The 16,901-nt window shown below is 39.5% G+C and overlaps 1 protein-coding gene across 1 annotated transcript in view; it reads left to right on the plus strand.

Moving 5' to 3' along the window:
- Positions 1-16,901, plus strand: part of Cadps (calcium-dependent secretion activator 1) — a 1,554,015-nt gene that overhangs the window by 462,659 nt on the left and 1,074,455 nt on the right. Inside the window, exon 7 of the mRNA XM_071665310.1 lies at positions 8,114-8,193. Coding sequence (XP_071521411.1) covers positions 8,114-8,193 — 80 coding nt within the window. The remainder of the gene's footprint in view (positions 1-8,113; positions 8,194-16,901) is intronic.

Raw genomic sequence — 16,901 nt, forward strand, 5'->3', positions numbered from 1 at the left:
ATGTCACTTCCTATTCTTCTCTCTTCCATGATGGGTAAATAAAAAGCCTCCTGCCTCTCCTCCCAGCTTAGCTCTCTACTTGTGGCTCCATCTTTGTTGCCCTCCTCTGGACCTTCTCTTTGAGTACTTTTTGCATCTTTAGGCGCAGCGACCAAACTTGAGAAGCATATCCGGGCTTTGGTCTGCCTGGGATATGAATAGCGTGTTTAATGTTTCTTTATCCATGTACTTGAAAACTATTCTGATGTTTGCCCTCCTTCAGTCTGTCTTCTTCGCTCCTCTGCTAATATGGGACTCTGAACCTCTCCTCTCCCCCATATCAGCATCTCCTTCTTGAACAGTACTTTCATTATCCCATAACACCACCACACTCTATCCCCAACAGTCACATTCCTTACTACACCACAACCCCTCCCTCACTTTCTCGTTGCGATCCTCCCGCATCCCCAGCAACCATTCCCTCACACAAGACCAGCGCCCCTCTCCTGCACCCCTCGCCTGTGCTTGCTGGGCATCATCACCTCCTGCACTCGCTGTCCATTATCATTAATATCTATCTCGTAAAGTCCCTCACCATCACAATCACCACAGCCACCAGTCTCCTACCTCTCGACCACCACCACCATGGCTATCTTAACCAACCTCCTCCCCCTCAACCCCATCAACATCTTAAGATCCTCTCCACCTCACTGTATCATTACATGGATCAGTCACCGCACGTCCACGTCACCACCATAACCACAAAAGGAGATTTTACTGGTGACAGGCTCGGTTAGGTCCCTCGCGCACACAGACTTGAAGCTTACTTCTTGTAACGTAATAATGCTGTGGATGCTATCTTGTACTTTGTCCCATCCCCATTATTGCACATTTGTCAGAGTTCAGTTTCATCAACCACGTTTCAGACCAGCCTTGGAGTCTGTTTAGGTCCCTATTTGAGCTAATGTAGTCCTTCTTTGCTTTGTTCCCTTCCCTCATGACTTTTACATCATCTGCAAACATTTTCAGGTAGGATTCCATACATTCAGGCTCCCTAAACCGAACCTTGTGGCACTCTCCTGATCACCTCAACCCCCTTGGAAAAGGCTCCACTGACATGCGCTTGACATCGGCTGCTGCAAACAACTATATACTTTGAGTTTTAGAAATTAGCCTCAAATAAGGCATTTTAGCAGTTAGCGTTTCTGACCATGACGCTCTTCCGGGCCGACCAGGGTCAAGTTCCTAGGTTCGATCCTGGTTGCGGCAGTCAGTCCAAAGTCAACCCAGATTTTCATCCATCCTTAGGATTGGTCGATAAAACGGGTACTTTGCTCAAACTAGGATATATATATATATATATATATATATATATATATATATATATATATATATATATATATATAATAATATATAATATATAAATAATAATAATGATAATAATAAATATATATATATATATATATATATATATATATATATATATATATATATATATATATATATATATATATTTATTATTATTATTATTATTTTCAATTTTGTTATATTTTGTCGCTGTCTCGCGCGTTAGCGAAGTAGCGGAAGAAGACAGATTTTCATCCATCCCTTAGGATTGGTCGATAAAACTAGTACCTTGCTCAGACTAGGATATATATATATATATATATATATATATATATATATATATATATATATATATATATATTATCCCTGGGGATAGGGGAGAAAGAATACTTCCCACGTATTCCATGCGTGTCGTAGAAGGCGACTAAAAGGGGAGGGAGCGGGGGGGCTGGAAATCCTCCCCTCTCTGTTTTTTTTTTTTAATTTTCCAAAAGAAGGAACAGAGAAGGGGGCCAGGTGAGGATATTCCCTCAAGTGCCCAGTCCTCTGTTCTTAACGCTACCTCGCTAATGCGGGAAATGGCGAATAGTTTGAAAGAAAGAAAGAAATATATATATATATATATATATATATATATATATATATATATATATATATATATATATATATATATATATCATTATTGTTATTATTAATATTATTATTTTCATTTTTATTATACTTTGTCGCTGTCTCCCGCGTTAGCGAGGTAGCGCAAGGAGACAGACGAAGAATGACCCAACCCACCCACATACACATGTATATACATACACGCCCACATACGCACATATACTTACCTATACATTTCAACATATACATACATATACCTGCACAGACATATACATATATACTCATGTGCATATTCATACTTGCTGCCTACATCCATTCTCGTCGCCACCCCACCACATATGAAATGGCACCCCCCTACCCCCGCGCGCGTGCGAGGTAGTGCTAGGAAAAGACAACAAAGGCAACATTCGTTCACTCTCAGTCTCTAGCTGTCATGTATAATGCACCGAAACCACAGCTCCCTTTCCTCATCCAGGCCGCACAAAACCCATGGTTATCCCAGACGCTTCACATGCCCTGGTTCAATCCATTGACAGCACGTCAACCCCGGTATACCACATTGTTCCAGTTCGCTCTATTCTTTGCACGCCTTTCACCCTCCTGTATGTTCAGGCCCCTATCGCTCAAATCTTTTACACTCCATCCTTCTATCTCCAATTTGGTCTCCCACTTATCCTCGTTCCCTCCACCTCTTACACATATATCCCCTCTGTCAATCTTTCCTCACTCATTCTCTCCAAGTGACCAAACCATTTCAATACACCCTCTTCTGCTCTCTCAACCACACTCTTTATATTACCACACCTCTCTCTTGCCCTTTCATTACTTGCTCGATCAAACCACCTCACACCACATATTGTCCTCAAAAATCACATTTCCAACACATCCATCCTCCTCCGCACAACTCTATCTATAGCCCACGTCTCGCAACCATATTACATTGTTGAAACCACTATTCCCTCAAACATACCCATTTTTGCTTTCCGGGATAATGCTCTCGCCTTCCACACGTTTTTCAACGCTCCCAGAGCTTTCGCTCCCTCCCCAACCCTGTGACTCACTTCCGCTTCCATGGTTCCATCCGCTGCCAAATCCACTCCCAGATATCTAAAACACTTCACTTCCTCCAGTTTTTCTGTATTCAAACGTACCTCCCAATTGACTTGTCCCTCAACCCTACTGTACCTAATAACTTTGCTCTTATTCACATTTACTCTCAGCTTTCTTCTTTCACACACTTTACCAAACTCCGTCACCAGCTTCTGCAGTCTCTCACCCGAATCACCCACCAGCGCTGTATCATCAGCGAACGACAAGTGACTCACTTCCCAAGCTCTATCATCCACAACAGACTGCATACTTACCCCTCTCTCCAAAACTCTTGCATTCACCTCCCTCACATCCCCATCCATAAAGAAATTAAACAACCATGGCAACATCACGCCCCCTTTCTGCAAACTGACATTCACTGAGAATCAGTCACTTTCCTCTCTTCCTACTCGTACACTTGCCTTACATCCTCAATAAAAACTTTTCACTGCTTCTAGCAACTTGCCTCCCACACTATATATTCTTAATACCTTCCACAGAGCATCTCTATTAACTCTATCATATTCCCTCTCCAAATCCATAAATGCTACATACAAATCCATTTGCTTTTCTAAGTATTTCTCACATACATTCTTCAAAGCAAACACCTATTCCACACATCCTCTACCACTTCTGAAACCACACTGCTCTTCCCCAGTCTGAAGTTCTGTACATTTCTTCACCCTCTCATTCAATACCCTCCCATATAATTTCCCAGGGATACTCAACAAACTTATACCTCTGTAATTTGAACACTCACCTTTATCCCCTTTGTACAATGGCACTATGCATGCATTCCGCCAATCCTCAGGCACTTCACCATGAGTCATACATACATTGAATGTCCTTACCAACCAGTCAGCAACCCAGTCACCCCCTTTTTGATAAATTCCACTGCAATACTATCCAAAATCGCCGCCTTGCCGGCTTTCATCTTCCGCAAAGCTTTCACTACCTCTTCTCAGTTTACCAAATCATTCTCCCTAAACCTCTCACTTCGCACACCACCTCGACCAAACACATTCAACAAACCTTGAAGATACTCACTTTATCTTTTCACATCACCGCTACTTGTTATTACCTCCCCATTTGCCCCCTTCACCGATGCTCCCATTTGTTCTCTTGTCTTACGCACTTTATTTACCTCCTTCCAAAGCATCTTTTTATTCCCCCTAAATAAGATTTAATGCTACTTTATCACCCCAACTCTTCCTGGCCCTCTTTTTCACCTTTTGCACCTTTCTCTTGACCTCCTGCCTCTTCCTTTTATCCATCTCCCAGTCATTTGCACTATTTCCCTGCAAAAATCGTCCAAATGCCTTTCTCTTCTCTTTCACTAATAATCTTACTTCTTCATCTCACCACTCATATTCCTATGAGTCCACGGGGAAAGGAAACACGATAAGTTCCCAAGTGCACTTTCGTGTAATAATCACATCAAATCACATCAAGAAGGTGAATTGCTTACAAATCTTATCAACAATAAAGTTATCCAATTTGTATAGACCTTCGCTAATATTAAGGTTATAATAAAGGAATATACTTGATCACTCGCAAAGAAAAAAAAAGTGATCCTTTCTAATATATATATATATATATATATATATATATATATATATATATATATATATATATATATATGGTGAAGAGCTTGTAGATTTATGTGCTGAAAAAGGACTGGTGATTGGGAATACCTGGTTTAAAAAGCGAGATATACATAAGTATACGTATGTAAGTAGGAGAGATGGCCAGAGAGCGTTATTGGCTTACGTGTTAATTGACAGGCGCGCGAAAGAGAGACTTTTGGATGTTAATGTGCTGAGAGGTGCAACTGGAGGGATGTCTGATCATTATCTTGTGGAGGCTAAGGTGAAGATTTGTATGGGTTTTCAGAAAAGAAGAGTGAATGTTGGGGTGAAGAGGGTGGTGAGAGTAAGTGAGCTTGGGAAGGAGACTTGTGTGAGGAAGTACCAGGAGAGACTGAGTACAGAATGGAAAAAGGTGAGAACAATGGAAGTAAGGGGAGTGGGGGAGGAATGGGATGTATTTAGGGAATCAGTGATGGCTTGCGCAAAAGATGCTTGTGGCATGAGAAGAGTGGGAGGTGGGTTAATTAGAAACGTAGTGAGTGGTGGGATGAAGAAGTAAGATTATTAGTGAAAGAGAATAGAGAGGCATTTGGACGATTTTTGCAGGGAAAAAATGCAATTGAGTGGGATATGTATAAAAGAAAGAGACAGGAGGTCAAGAGAAAGGTGCAAGAGGTGAAAAAGAGGGCAAATGAGAGTTGGGGTGAAAGAGTATCATCAAATTTTAGGGAGAGTAAAAAGATGTTCTGGAAGGAGGTAAATAAAGTGCGTAAGACAAGGGAGCAAATGGGAACTTCAGTGAAGGGCGCAAATGGGGAGGTGATAACAAGTAGTGGTGATGTGAGAAGGAGATGGAGTGAGGATTTTGAAGGTTTGTTGAATGTATTTGATGATAGAGTGGCAGATATAGGGTGTTTTGGTCGAGGTGGTGTGCAAAGTGAGAGGGTTAGGGAAAATGATTTGGTAAACAGAGAAGAGGTAGTAAAAGCTTTGCGGAAGATGAAAGCCGGCAAGGCAGCAGGTTTGGATGGTATTGCAGTGGAATTTATTAAAAAAGGGGGTGACTGTATTATTGACTGGTTGGTAAGGTTATTTAATGTATGTATGACTCATGGTGAGGTGCCTGAGGATTGGCGGAATGCGTGCATAGTGCCATTGTACAAAGGCAAAGGGGATAAGAGTGAGTGCTCAAATTACAGAGGTATAAGTTTGTTGAGTATTCCTGGTAAATTATATGGGAGGGTATTGATTGAGAGGGTGAAGGCATGTACAGAGCATCAGATTGGGAAGAGCAGTGTGGTTTCAGAAGTGGTAGAGGATGTGTGGATCAGGTGTTTGCTTTGAAGAATGTATGTGAGAAATACTTAGAAAAGCAAATGGATTTGTATGTAGCATTTATGGATCTGGAGAAGGCATATGATAGAGTTGATAGAGGTGCTCTGTGGAAGGTATTAGGAATATATGGTGTGGGAGGCAAGTTGTTAGAAGCAGTGAAAAGTTTTTATCGAGGATGTAAGGCATGTGTACGTGTAGGAAGAGAGGAAAGTGATTGGTTCTCAGTGAATGTAGGTTTGTGGCAGGGGTGTGTGATGTATCCATGTTTGTTTAATTTGTTTATGGATGGGGTTGTTAGGGAGGTGAATGCAAGAGTTTTGGAAAGAGGGGTAAGTATGAAGTCTGTTGGGGATGAGAGAGCTTGGGAAGTGAGTCAGTTGTTGTTCGCTGATGATACAGCGCTGGTGGCTGATTCATGTGAGAAACTGCAGAAGCTGGTGACTGAGTTTGGTAAAGTGTGTGAAAGAAGAAAGTTAAGAGTAAATGTGAATAAGAGCAAGGTTATTAGGTACAGTAGGTTTGAGGGTCAAGTCAATTGGGAGGTAAGTTTGAATGGAGAAAAACTGGAGGAAGTAAAGTGTTTTAGATATCTGGGAGTGGATCTGGCAGTGGATGGAACCATGGAAACGGAAGTGGATCATAGGGTGGGGGAGGGGGCGAAAATTCTGGGAGCCTTGAAGAATGTGTGGAAGTCGAGAACATTATCTCGGAAAGCAAAAATGGGTATGTTTGAAGGAATAGTGGTTCCAACAATGTTGCATGGTTGCGAGGCGTGGGCTATGGATAGAGTTGTGCGCACGAGGATGGATGTGCTGGAAATGAGATGTTTGAGGACAATGTATGGTGTGAAGTGGTTTGATCGAGTAAGTAACGTAAGGGTAGGAGAGATGTGTGGAAATAAAAAGAGCGTGGTTGAGAGAGCAGAAGAGGGTGTTTTGAAATGGTTTGGGCACATGGAGAGAATGAGTGAGGAAAGATTGACCAAGAGGATATATGTGTCGGAGGTGGAGGGAACGAGGAGAAGTGGGAGACCAGATTGGAGGTGGAAAGATGGAGTGTAAAAGATTTTGTGTGATCGGGGCCTGAACATGCAGGAGGGTGAAAGGAGGGCAAGGAATAGAGTGAATTGGATCGATGTGGTATACCGGGGTTGACGTGCTGTCAGTGGATTGAATCAAGGGCATGTGAAGCGTCTGGGGTAAACCATGGAAAGCTGTGTAGGTATGTATATTTGCGTGTGTGGACGTATGTATATACATGTGTATGGGGGGGGTTGGGCCATTTCTTTCGTCTGTTTCCTTGCGTTTGCGAGGTAGCGCAAGGAAACTGACGAAAGAAATGGCCCAACCCACCCCCATACACATGCCTTGATTCAATCCACTGACAGCACATCAACCCCGGTATACCACATCGCTCCAATTATATATATATATATATATATATATATATATATATATATATATATATATATATATATATATATATATATATATGTATATGCGTTAATGAGAAGCTTTTGATTATGGCATATTATTTACTACACAGTTATGATTTTGTAACTTTCCCAAGTGACCCAGGTATGGTAAATGAAAATAAAAAAAATCGTTGTCTGCCTAATTTTAAAACAAAGTGATCAAATCCTAAGACGGACACACCAGTTGCAAAGATGATTTAGTTGTCACGTAAAGGTTACACTTGATAACAGCAAAAAGAAGTTTCCAAATATTTATGTAGTTCCTACATTCTATAAGAAACACTAGCATTTATATTTCCAGCCGTCTTCCCTTTAATGGAAGTTAAAGTATTCATTATCCTTCAACTTAATACGTTCACTGTCTTAAGTTAGATAAATTTCAAGATTATTATAACAGAGTAACTTAAGGCAAACAAAATTAAAGGAATGCAAGAATTATTTTCTGTTACATTAAATATTGGAATGGGGCATGTAAACAAGCAAGTTAAATAGAAAGTTGTATTTTACTTTGAGTTTAAGAAAGTTCACAGAAATGAGTCAAATTCAAGACTGTTGCTTACACTTTACCAACTTCCACGTAGAAAGAACAAGTGTACTCTTAGTGTGCCTTTATTGTACAGAGTTAACTGTATATGTGCTTGACAGTGTGTGGCAGTACACTCTGAAACTTGGTTTCTCTCTTTCTCTTCAGATCCTTACCTGAGATTGATGGGCTCAGCAAGGAGACAGTGCTCACTTCATGGATGGCCAAGTTCGATATGATCATTAAAGGTAAGCTTACACCAGTGCACAAGATTTTCCTGATGTAAATCGGCTTTATCAAGCTTCCTTGTAGGCTGTATGGCCGTTAGTTTAGACTTTTTTTTTTCGGGGGGAATGTAAGTTGACTGAACTTTTTCAATCCTCTCATCTACATAACCCAGGGGAGTATTGTGTTATGGTTGGAAGATCATAGGCATGTCGTATTCTTCATCACTGTTAGTAGAATTTTAAGTGGTATTAAAGTGCAAACACTGCTAGCGTGATCTACAACAGATTCTTGCTAATGCCTTCAATGATTATTGAAGTGGCGTCATAGCATACAAAATATGTACGTTGTGAGTAGCTGAAAAGTATAGTAATAGATACAAAGCTTCCGAACTCACAAATCAAGTTTTTTTTTTTTTTTTTTTTTAAGAAGGAAATCGGGCAGGCAAATGATCATGAATTACGTGATGATAATATGTCTTTGGATCTCGTGTAAAGTAGATGTTATGGACACCGAGTACCGACCCTTTCAGCATGGAAGGTTGATCATGATAATGAGGCAGAAGGTGTTCACATGATTTGATTGATTTGTGCCGATAACCCTGGGTAGTTTATCGTGTACCCCATGCTCATCCTGTGGGCGGTAGCGCAAAAGGATTACAGGGGGTCACAAAGGGTCTTAGTCAGACCCCAGTGGGTTGATATTAAGATGCTACAATTTGTATTTCATTACACACATTACATAGTTTCATATGTTAAGTTTTACCGACTAGATGAAAAAAGTGGATACAAACAAAATTTCAGTTATTTTGTTATTAACAATAAGGTGTTGTGACATTTCTTGCAGGGTTTGATTAGATCTAATCCTAAAAGGATACATTTTTTTTTCCATTCTAAGACATAGTGTTCTAGTTTGTGTCCAAATCTTTGACCACAAACTTTACAATTCACGTAATTAACGTATCCAATTAGGCCAAAGCGCCAATAGTACCTACAGCCTAGCGTTAATGTAACAGTTACATTGTGCAATCTGCTGATCTTATTACTTTTCCATATACGTGTATTACTTGTTTTACTTTACACATGTCACTGTGATGGAAAATGGTTCTATTATGCTTATCTGAACTCGTCTTCGTGCCTCAAAGAGGTCAATTAGTTGCTTTCTAATTGCAATTTTGAGGCTTCTCATTGACAACCCAGTGTTGTTTTCACCACCACCTTCAACTAAAGCATCAGTTTTGTCATGCTCGCGGAGGCCTATATGAGAGGGAATCCATAACGATTTGATTTGCATCCCCTGAGCAATAATGTCTTGAGTACTTGTGTCTGGTTTCAGAGACCAGCATATTACATTCTAACCTCAGGGCGTTATGGGCAAGTAGTGAAGATAAAGAATCAGAGATAACAAAACTGTGTGTGGCAGTGATGTCTACCTAGTCAAGAGCGATAAGTATGACGAACAATTCAGTTTGTAGAGTAGATGCCCAGTTGTTTATTCTAACATTTTTCTCTAATCTGTTATCAATAGCAGCAATGCCTGCCCTCCCAGTGGCAGAACCGTCAGTATAGATGATGCACTGGGCTATGTTATTGTCAATTTGGAGTTTCTGTATATATATGTTCAAGGGCGCTGGTCTCGGCTAAGTGTGGAAGGTGATGATTACAAGTAATTAGTGTCGGTGGATAAGTAGATCTAGTGACGTCAAAGGGAATTATCTGCCAGGGAAGCAGGAAATGCTGCTGCTTCCTAATTTTATACAATGTACACCAAACATTGTCTTCAGGTTGGCTGTTATTTGGATCCATTTAAATGCACCTGTGCCATGGCGTATATGATTTAACAATTCTTTATAGACAAGACTATCTGGATCACCTCGCAGAAGTTACAGTCCTATCATAAGATTGATTCCAAGTATTCTGTCTTCAGTGCTGGGAATACCAAGTTCTTTATGCATGTTGAGGACTCTAGTGGACTTAGGACAAACCAAGCATGATACTTAAGGTTTCATTTTGCATTTTGTCAGGTCTGCTGATACCTTTGCTGTTGTGTAGACACCTTATGTAAGCTAAGTACATAATTTCAATAATTCTGATATTTGCACCATAATTAGGATTAGTTCCAGTGGGGGCACTGCCCCTGGCCAGAGCTGCAAGTTCAAGCTCAATGTATAGCGCATCACATTCATCATGTTGCTTATTTAGCATGAAAAGGGTAAGATCTCTTTCTTAGGAGTCGTTGGACAAATCCCTAGTCCCAGGTGGCAGCATGTTATAGCTACAAGTATGAGCCTATTTCGTGATTAATTCGTTTGCCTTCTGCAGCCGGTTAGGATGAGATACTTGTTTATTTTTCTTTCCAATGATTTTGTTAATACCCTTCCAGGTTTGGCTTAATGGAGTGTGTTGATTTAGTCTACTGACAAACTTCCCAATTATTCTGTCCGAGTTCAGTCATTCGTTTCTTCGCTGATGCAAGAGATGTTTGAAATAGTTTTAGCATTTTAGGTGTTCGAAGTTGACTATAACCTTTACCTGTTTGCCTAGCTGTAGATTTGAGATGTTTCAGCTCGGGCTCATTATAGTACTGATGTGGCCTATAATGAGGTGCATTCTTATTGCACTCTCAAGTTTGCTCACTTTGCGTAAAGTTGTTTATAGAAGTTTCAAGACTGACATTCAAAGCTTCACTGTTAATCTTTTTCTTTTCCGTCTGACACCAGGTAAGTTGAGATTAGCGATATGTATTGTAACCATTATTGACGAGTGGTCAGACATTAAGATCATCAGCAATATCGTATCTGTGAGTTGTTTATGACAAGTTAAATCCTATATACACTTGTCAAGGATTCTACCTTATAGCTTGTTGGTTGACCCTTACTGATGGATGATTCGAACATCATCGTATTCATTCAGGTGTGAGGTTAAACCTCTGCTATTAGTGTTAGTGGAGAGGTCACCCACATTCTTGTGTCGAGCTTTGTCTCCAGTGAGGAAAGTAGGTTCAGTATGAATTGCCGATGTGTACCTTGATACCGTGGTATTTGGAATCCACCGAGCTTTTGGGAGGATATTTTTACATTACGTAGTGACTGTTTTACATATTTAAGGCAAGTGTTGGTAGATCTTGGATTATAGCATCTGTGATTAGGTAATTTACGTGGGGTTTACCAGGAGGCGTTCGACATTATTGCAGACATGCGACATCAATGACCTCGGTAACATCCTTGTGATGGGGATCAGAATATATATATATATATATATATATATATATATATATATATATATATATATATCTTTCTTTCTTTCAAACTATTCGCCATTTCCCGCATTAGCGAGGTAGCGTTAAGAACAGAGGACTGGGCCTTTGAGGGAATACCCTCACCTGGCCCAATTCTCTGTTCCTTCTTTTGGAAAATTAAAAAAAAAAAAAAAAAAAAGAGAGGGGAGGATTTCCAGCCCCCCGCTCCCTCCCCTTTTAGTCGCCTTCTACGACACGCAGGGAATACGTGGGAAGTACTCTTAATCCCCTATCCCCAGGGATAATATATATATATATTATTATATATATATATATATATATATATTTATATATTTATATATATATATTTATATATATATATATATATATATATAAATATATATATATATATATATTTCTCCCCTATCCCTGGGGATAGGGGAGAAAGAATACTTCCCACGTATTCCCCGCGTGTCGTAGAAGGCGACTAAAAGGGGAGGGAGCGGGGGCTGGAAATCCTCCCCTCTCGTTTTTTTTTTTTTTTTTTTTAATTTTCCAAGAGAGGGAACAGAGAATTGGGCCAGGTGAGGGTATTCCCTCAAGGCCCAGTCCTCTGTTCTTAACGCTACCTCGCTAATGCGGGAAATGGCGAATAGTTTGAAAGAAAGAAAGATATATATATATATATATATATATATATATATATATATATATATATATATATATCTGAGGATTGCGATGTCACTAAGTAGTTGAGCAAGGTTCCTGTTAGCCATTTTCCTTAAAAATTGCATGGATCTCCATTATGATGAGAAGTTTTTCATGTATTTCTTTGTACCGATTTAGCACAACGTTTCTTGTATTTCCAGTAACTGCAGAGTGACTTAAAAGGTCTCTTAATTCCTTTACTATGAAGGAGTTTGGAAACTGTTTTCTTTAACAGCTTAACTGCTACATTCTTCTCACTATCCTCGTCACTGAAGCACCTTATGGTGATTCACCGTTGTTTGCCTTTTCATGTTTTAAGGGCATTATAAGTTGCTCTTGCTTTGTAACTTCGCTTAGCTCATGTACTTGCTCATCAAGTACATCAATATATTTGAGCACATTAGCGTCACCACCCTGTTCTAGTGTTCCAGTTACCTGTTGGTCTGCATCAACCTTTTCAGTCAACAACTAGAGTTTCTCACATAGCACATCGATAGATTTATGCATGATTCTACACCTGTCACCATGCACAGCTGTGTTTGTTAATTGTTAGTAGGCATTTTCCTTATCACTTTGCATTTGTATTTTCTCATATAGCACTTCTACAGAATTGTGTTGAACTTCCATAACGTTCAATATTTCTTCATTCTGCTCTTGGAATATTTTACTGTTGCTTCGGATTTCAATAATCACTTCATTATTTTCCAGATCACTGTTGTCAACAATTTTTGACTAGGCTAAAGAGTGGTTCTTGTGTCTTTGAGGAAACTACCACCCTATTCCATTGCCTGCCTGGAGTTATAACGTTTTGTGAGGGCTGAACTCCCGGGAGCTATGCATTCGCCCAACATGGTAGAAGAAAGTGTTTGGTGTGATGGCCTCTCAGGGAAGTCCCGAAGCGTAACTCCAGGCTGCTTACAGTTTTTGCATTTTCCTCCAACGGTCTCCCCAATGTCAAGTTTTTCGTTGCATATTTGTGTGGCATGTCTCCCTGCACATATGCCACACCAAGAAACAGGAAATTTGAAGACGTTGGCTGCGTATTCCATCTCTGGCTCTGAAGCACTGCCGTCTTGGAGGGAGATAGATATCCACCCTGAGGTAACGGAAGGTGCTAGGACTGTGAATTTCCTTGAGGGGCGTTCATTTCGAATCCAATCTGCTATGACTGCTTCTATACCTTTGATTCGTTTAACGTTCTTGATATTTTCATTCTGGAGTATTGCTGGGTCTTGGTAGTTGTCAAAGTCCCAGGATCATGGTGGCAATCATGCTAGCGTAGGTATACTGTGGATGTATCTGAATATGTATGCCTTCAATAACACTGTTTGTTAGTACTTCAACCAATCGTTGATCATTTATTAAGGTGACAGTTCTGAGCTTTGCTTGATAAGTGGAGTTTGGCGTGTGGTTGCTCACCCCACACGTGTGCCAGGCCCTTGTGCCTGGTAGGTACTTGTTTCCTTTTTCTTTTTCTGATCATATGACCTTGATGGTGGGGAAAGCTCGTCATCCACCATTGGGGTTGGTGGTGGAATGTGGTGATGGTTCCCCAAGTCCTCTGTTAGTTCTGGGGAGATATCTGTCGTGTTCACTGGTAGGTAATCTCTATGGTAGAGGAAGATAGCTATCCTCATATGATGCCATATCTGTGAGTGGAGGGATGGAGGTGCTGTTGACCCCAGGATCAAGTGCAATTGATACAGATGACAGCCAGCAGGCTTAGTCCACGATATGCGCCCCTGCCAAGACACGCCTACGTAAAAACCTTATTAAATGAAAATAATGAATGAAGTATTTTTTTTTTTCATTTTTATGATTAACCTGACAACTGAAAGGTTAAATGATTTTTTTTCTACAGTTATAGTCTGAATCATGAGTCCTTTCCCTGCTGGAAGACAATTGTTTGCTCATCTCCTTCAAGACTAGAAAAATTACTGAATTGAAACTGTGCTAAAGATTTTTGCAATTTACAGTGAATTAGGGAAATGCCAAAATTATTGAGAATCCTTGAAATTATTCATGCTTATTTACTTGACTGCAGTTTTGATTCTTGTATTGTGAACTGTACAGTTGACAAATATTAGAGGCCTGGAATCAAGTGTCCCCAAACCTAGACACTTCTGACTAATTTTCAAAGATGTAGGAATTTGGGACATTCATTGATAATTTAGTATATTTTTCTGTAAGAAAAGTAGCAATTAAAGAATTTTCTTGTACTTTATGCAATATAAAGTCCCTCCATGGGACTCACAAAAGTCAACCATCTGTTGGAGCATACTTTTAAGGTATTAAAGAAACTAGCTTGGAAAATACTTTGAAAAATGATATAAAGAAGCTGGAGATTATTTTAAGCGATGTGTTTTCGGAACATAACATTCTTGTGAACACAATAGATCATTTAGTGGAAGCTTTGAAACTAGGTATCCCTGATTCAGGTATTGTCAAAGGTGTAAATCTACACGGAACAAAATGTTCATGTAGTGTGAAAAATGTGATAGCAGAGGCAGATAAGAACAAACTGATAGAAATTTTGAGAAACGTTTTCCATTTAGTAAATAAGGGTCAGACATATCTTTGAAATTTGAAATATATCCGTGTTGTAAGGTATTTCTCATGATGCAAGAAGCATAGCTGAAACTGTCTAATGTTGTAAAGTTATGATTTGTAGAAAAAGAAATCATTGCTAAGGGAGCAGGCAATGCAAGTGTTTTAGTTGGAAAGAATAATACATTTATGACAGAGTTACAGGTAGAAGTAGATAAGTTTCATTGCAATAAGATTTGTATGTTATTCTCTCCATATTGGTGCAAGTAAAACCTTAACAAATTTACCCAGAAGTGTGGAGGATTTTGTTTGTAACATTGCAGCATATTTCAGTCACAACTCAAAAAGACAGGTGGAATTAAGTGAATTACAGAAATTCCTTTCTGCTTAGAGACTCAAAGTACTGAGGCTTGTTGACACAAGTTGGCTTGCAATGCACCATTGCATTGAACGAATTCTGAATCATTGGGAAGTGAAAGAGGATAAGATAATTTCAGCAGAACTGATTATGAAAGAATTCAACATTCCCTATTCAAAAGCTTGATAGCTTTTCTAAAAGATGAAAGTATCTGAATGACAAAGATGATATGTAAAAATTTCTTCAGACAAGAGTTTACAGATGATTTATCAAAGATTGAACCTGATGATACTAGTCATCTCCCTCCTGTGCAAGTTAGTTTTGGAAGTGAGTATGTCAATATTGTCTTTCTGTGATGATAAAAATGGTTAGCATTTCAGGATGATATGTCTCTCCTTTTATCGAACAGCATTTGTTGAACTCAAAAAATGGTTGCCTCATATCTATCCTTCGTTTAAGGAAATTAAATTGATGTCTCCTAAGATTACATTGGATTTTGATGCAAGGAAAATTCCACCAAAGCTTGACTATTTAATGATAAAATATGGATATCTAGTATAATCTGAGTGATGTTTGGAAAGAGTGGGAGGATTTGCCAGCATATTTCAATGCTGATGAACATAATCTGATTCTTAAGAAAAGCTGTGAAGAACGTTGGGTGTATCTTTTCAGACCAGTATGTTTTAGGAAACTTGCCTCTCTAACATAGCTCACTTCTAATATGATCAAAAAGAGTAAAGCTTTCCTGTTGTTTTTCCATTTGAGCCTTAAGTTAGTTATACTGCTGTGCTGATTATGAAATGCTGGAATTGTTATGATGTTTCATCGGTGCTGAGGATAAATATTCATGTCCAATACCTTAGCTGAAAATATGACATCACTCTTTGGTTTATTTACTGTTACTCTTTCATGAAATATATTCCTTGTATTTTTACCCTCCTGTGATCATGAATAATTAAAGGAATTACCTAAGCAAGGAAACATATTATCAAGTTCACTTTATTGAAAACAAGTTATGTGAACTCTGTTCTTTTACTACTTCTTTTCCCTTAACCAAATCATTCTCCCTGACCCCTCACACTTCACACAAAGCCTCAACCAAAACACCCTATATGTGCCACTGTATCATCAAACATTCAACAAACCTTCAAAATACTCACTCCATTTCTTCAATTCATCACTACCTTTTATTAGTTACCCACTTGCCCCCTTCACCGATTTTCCCACGTTCTCATCTTACGATACTTACCTCCTTCCAAAACATCTTTTTATTCTCCCTAAAATTTAATGATACTCTCTCTCCCTACCTTTCATTTCCCCTCATTTTCAATCCTTCTACCTTTCTCTTGACCTCTTGCTGCTTTCTTTTATATATCTCCAGGTCATTTGCTCTACTTCCCCACAAGTAGCATCCAAACACCTCTCTTTTTCCTTTCACTAACAACTTTAGTTCTTCATCCCACCACTCACCACCCTTTCAAATCCGCTCACCTCCCTCCTTTCTCATGCCACATGCATTTTTTGTACAAGTCATCACTGCTTCCCTAAATACATGCCATTCCTCACCCACTCCTCGTATCATTTCCTCTCACCTTTCGCCATTCAACACTCAGTCGCTCCTGGCCCTTCCTCACATAAGTCTCCTTTCCAAGCTCACTTCCTCTCACCACTCTTTTGCCCAACATTTCTCTTTCTTTTATGAAAACATATTTATATGTAGGGGATAAGAGAGAAAGAATACTTCCCTCGTATTTCCTGCTTCTCGTAGAAGGCAACTAAAAGGGGAGGGGCGGGGGGCTGCAAATTCTCTCCTCTCATTTTTATTTAATTTTCCAAAAGAAGGAACAGAGAAGGGGGCCAGGTGAGGATATTCCCTCAAAG

This window comes from Panulirus ornatus, chromosome 10 (assembly GCF_036320965.1).
Source record: "Panulirus ornatus isolate Po-2019 chromosome 10, ASM3632096v1, whole genome shotgun sequence".
Classification (NCBI taxonomy): domain Eukaryota; kingdom Metazoa; phylum Arthropoda; class Malacostraca; order Decapoda; family Palinuridae; genus Panulirus; species Panulirus ornatus.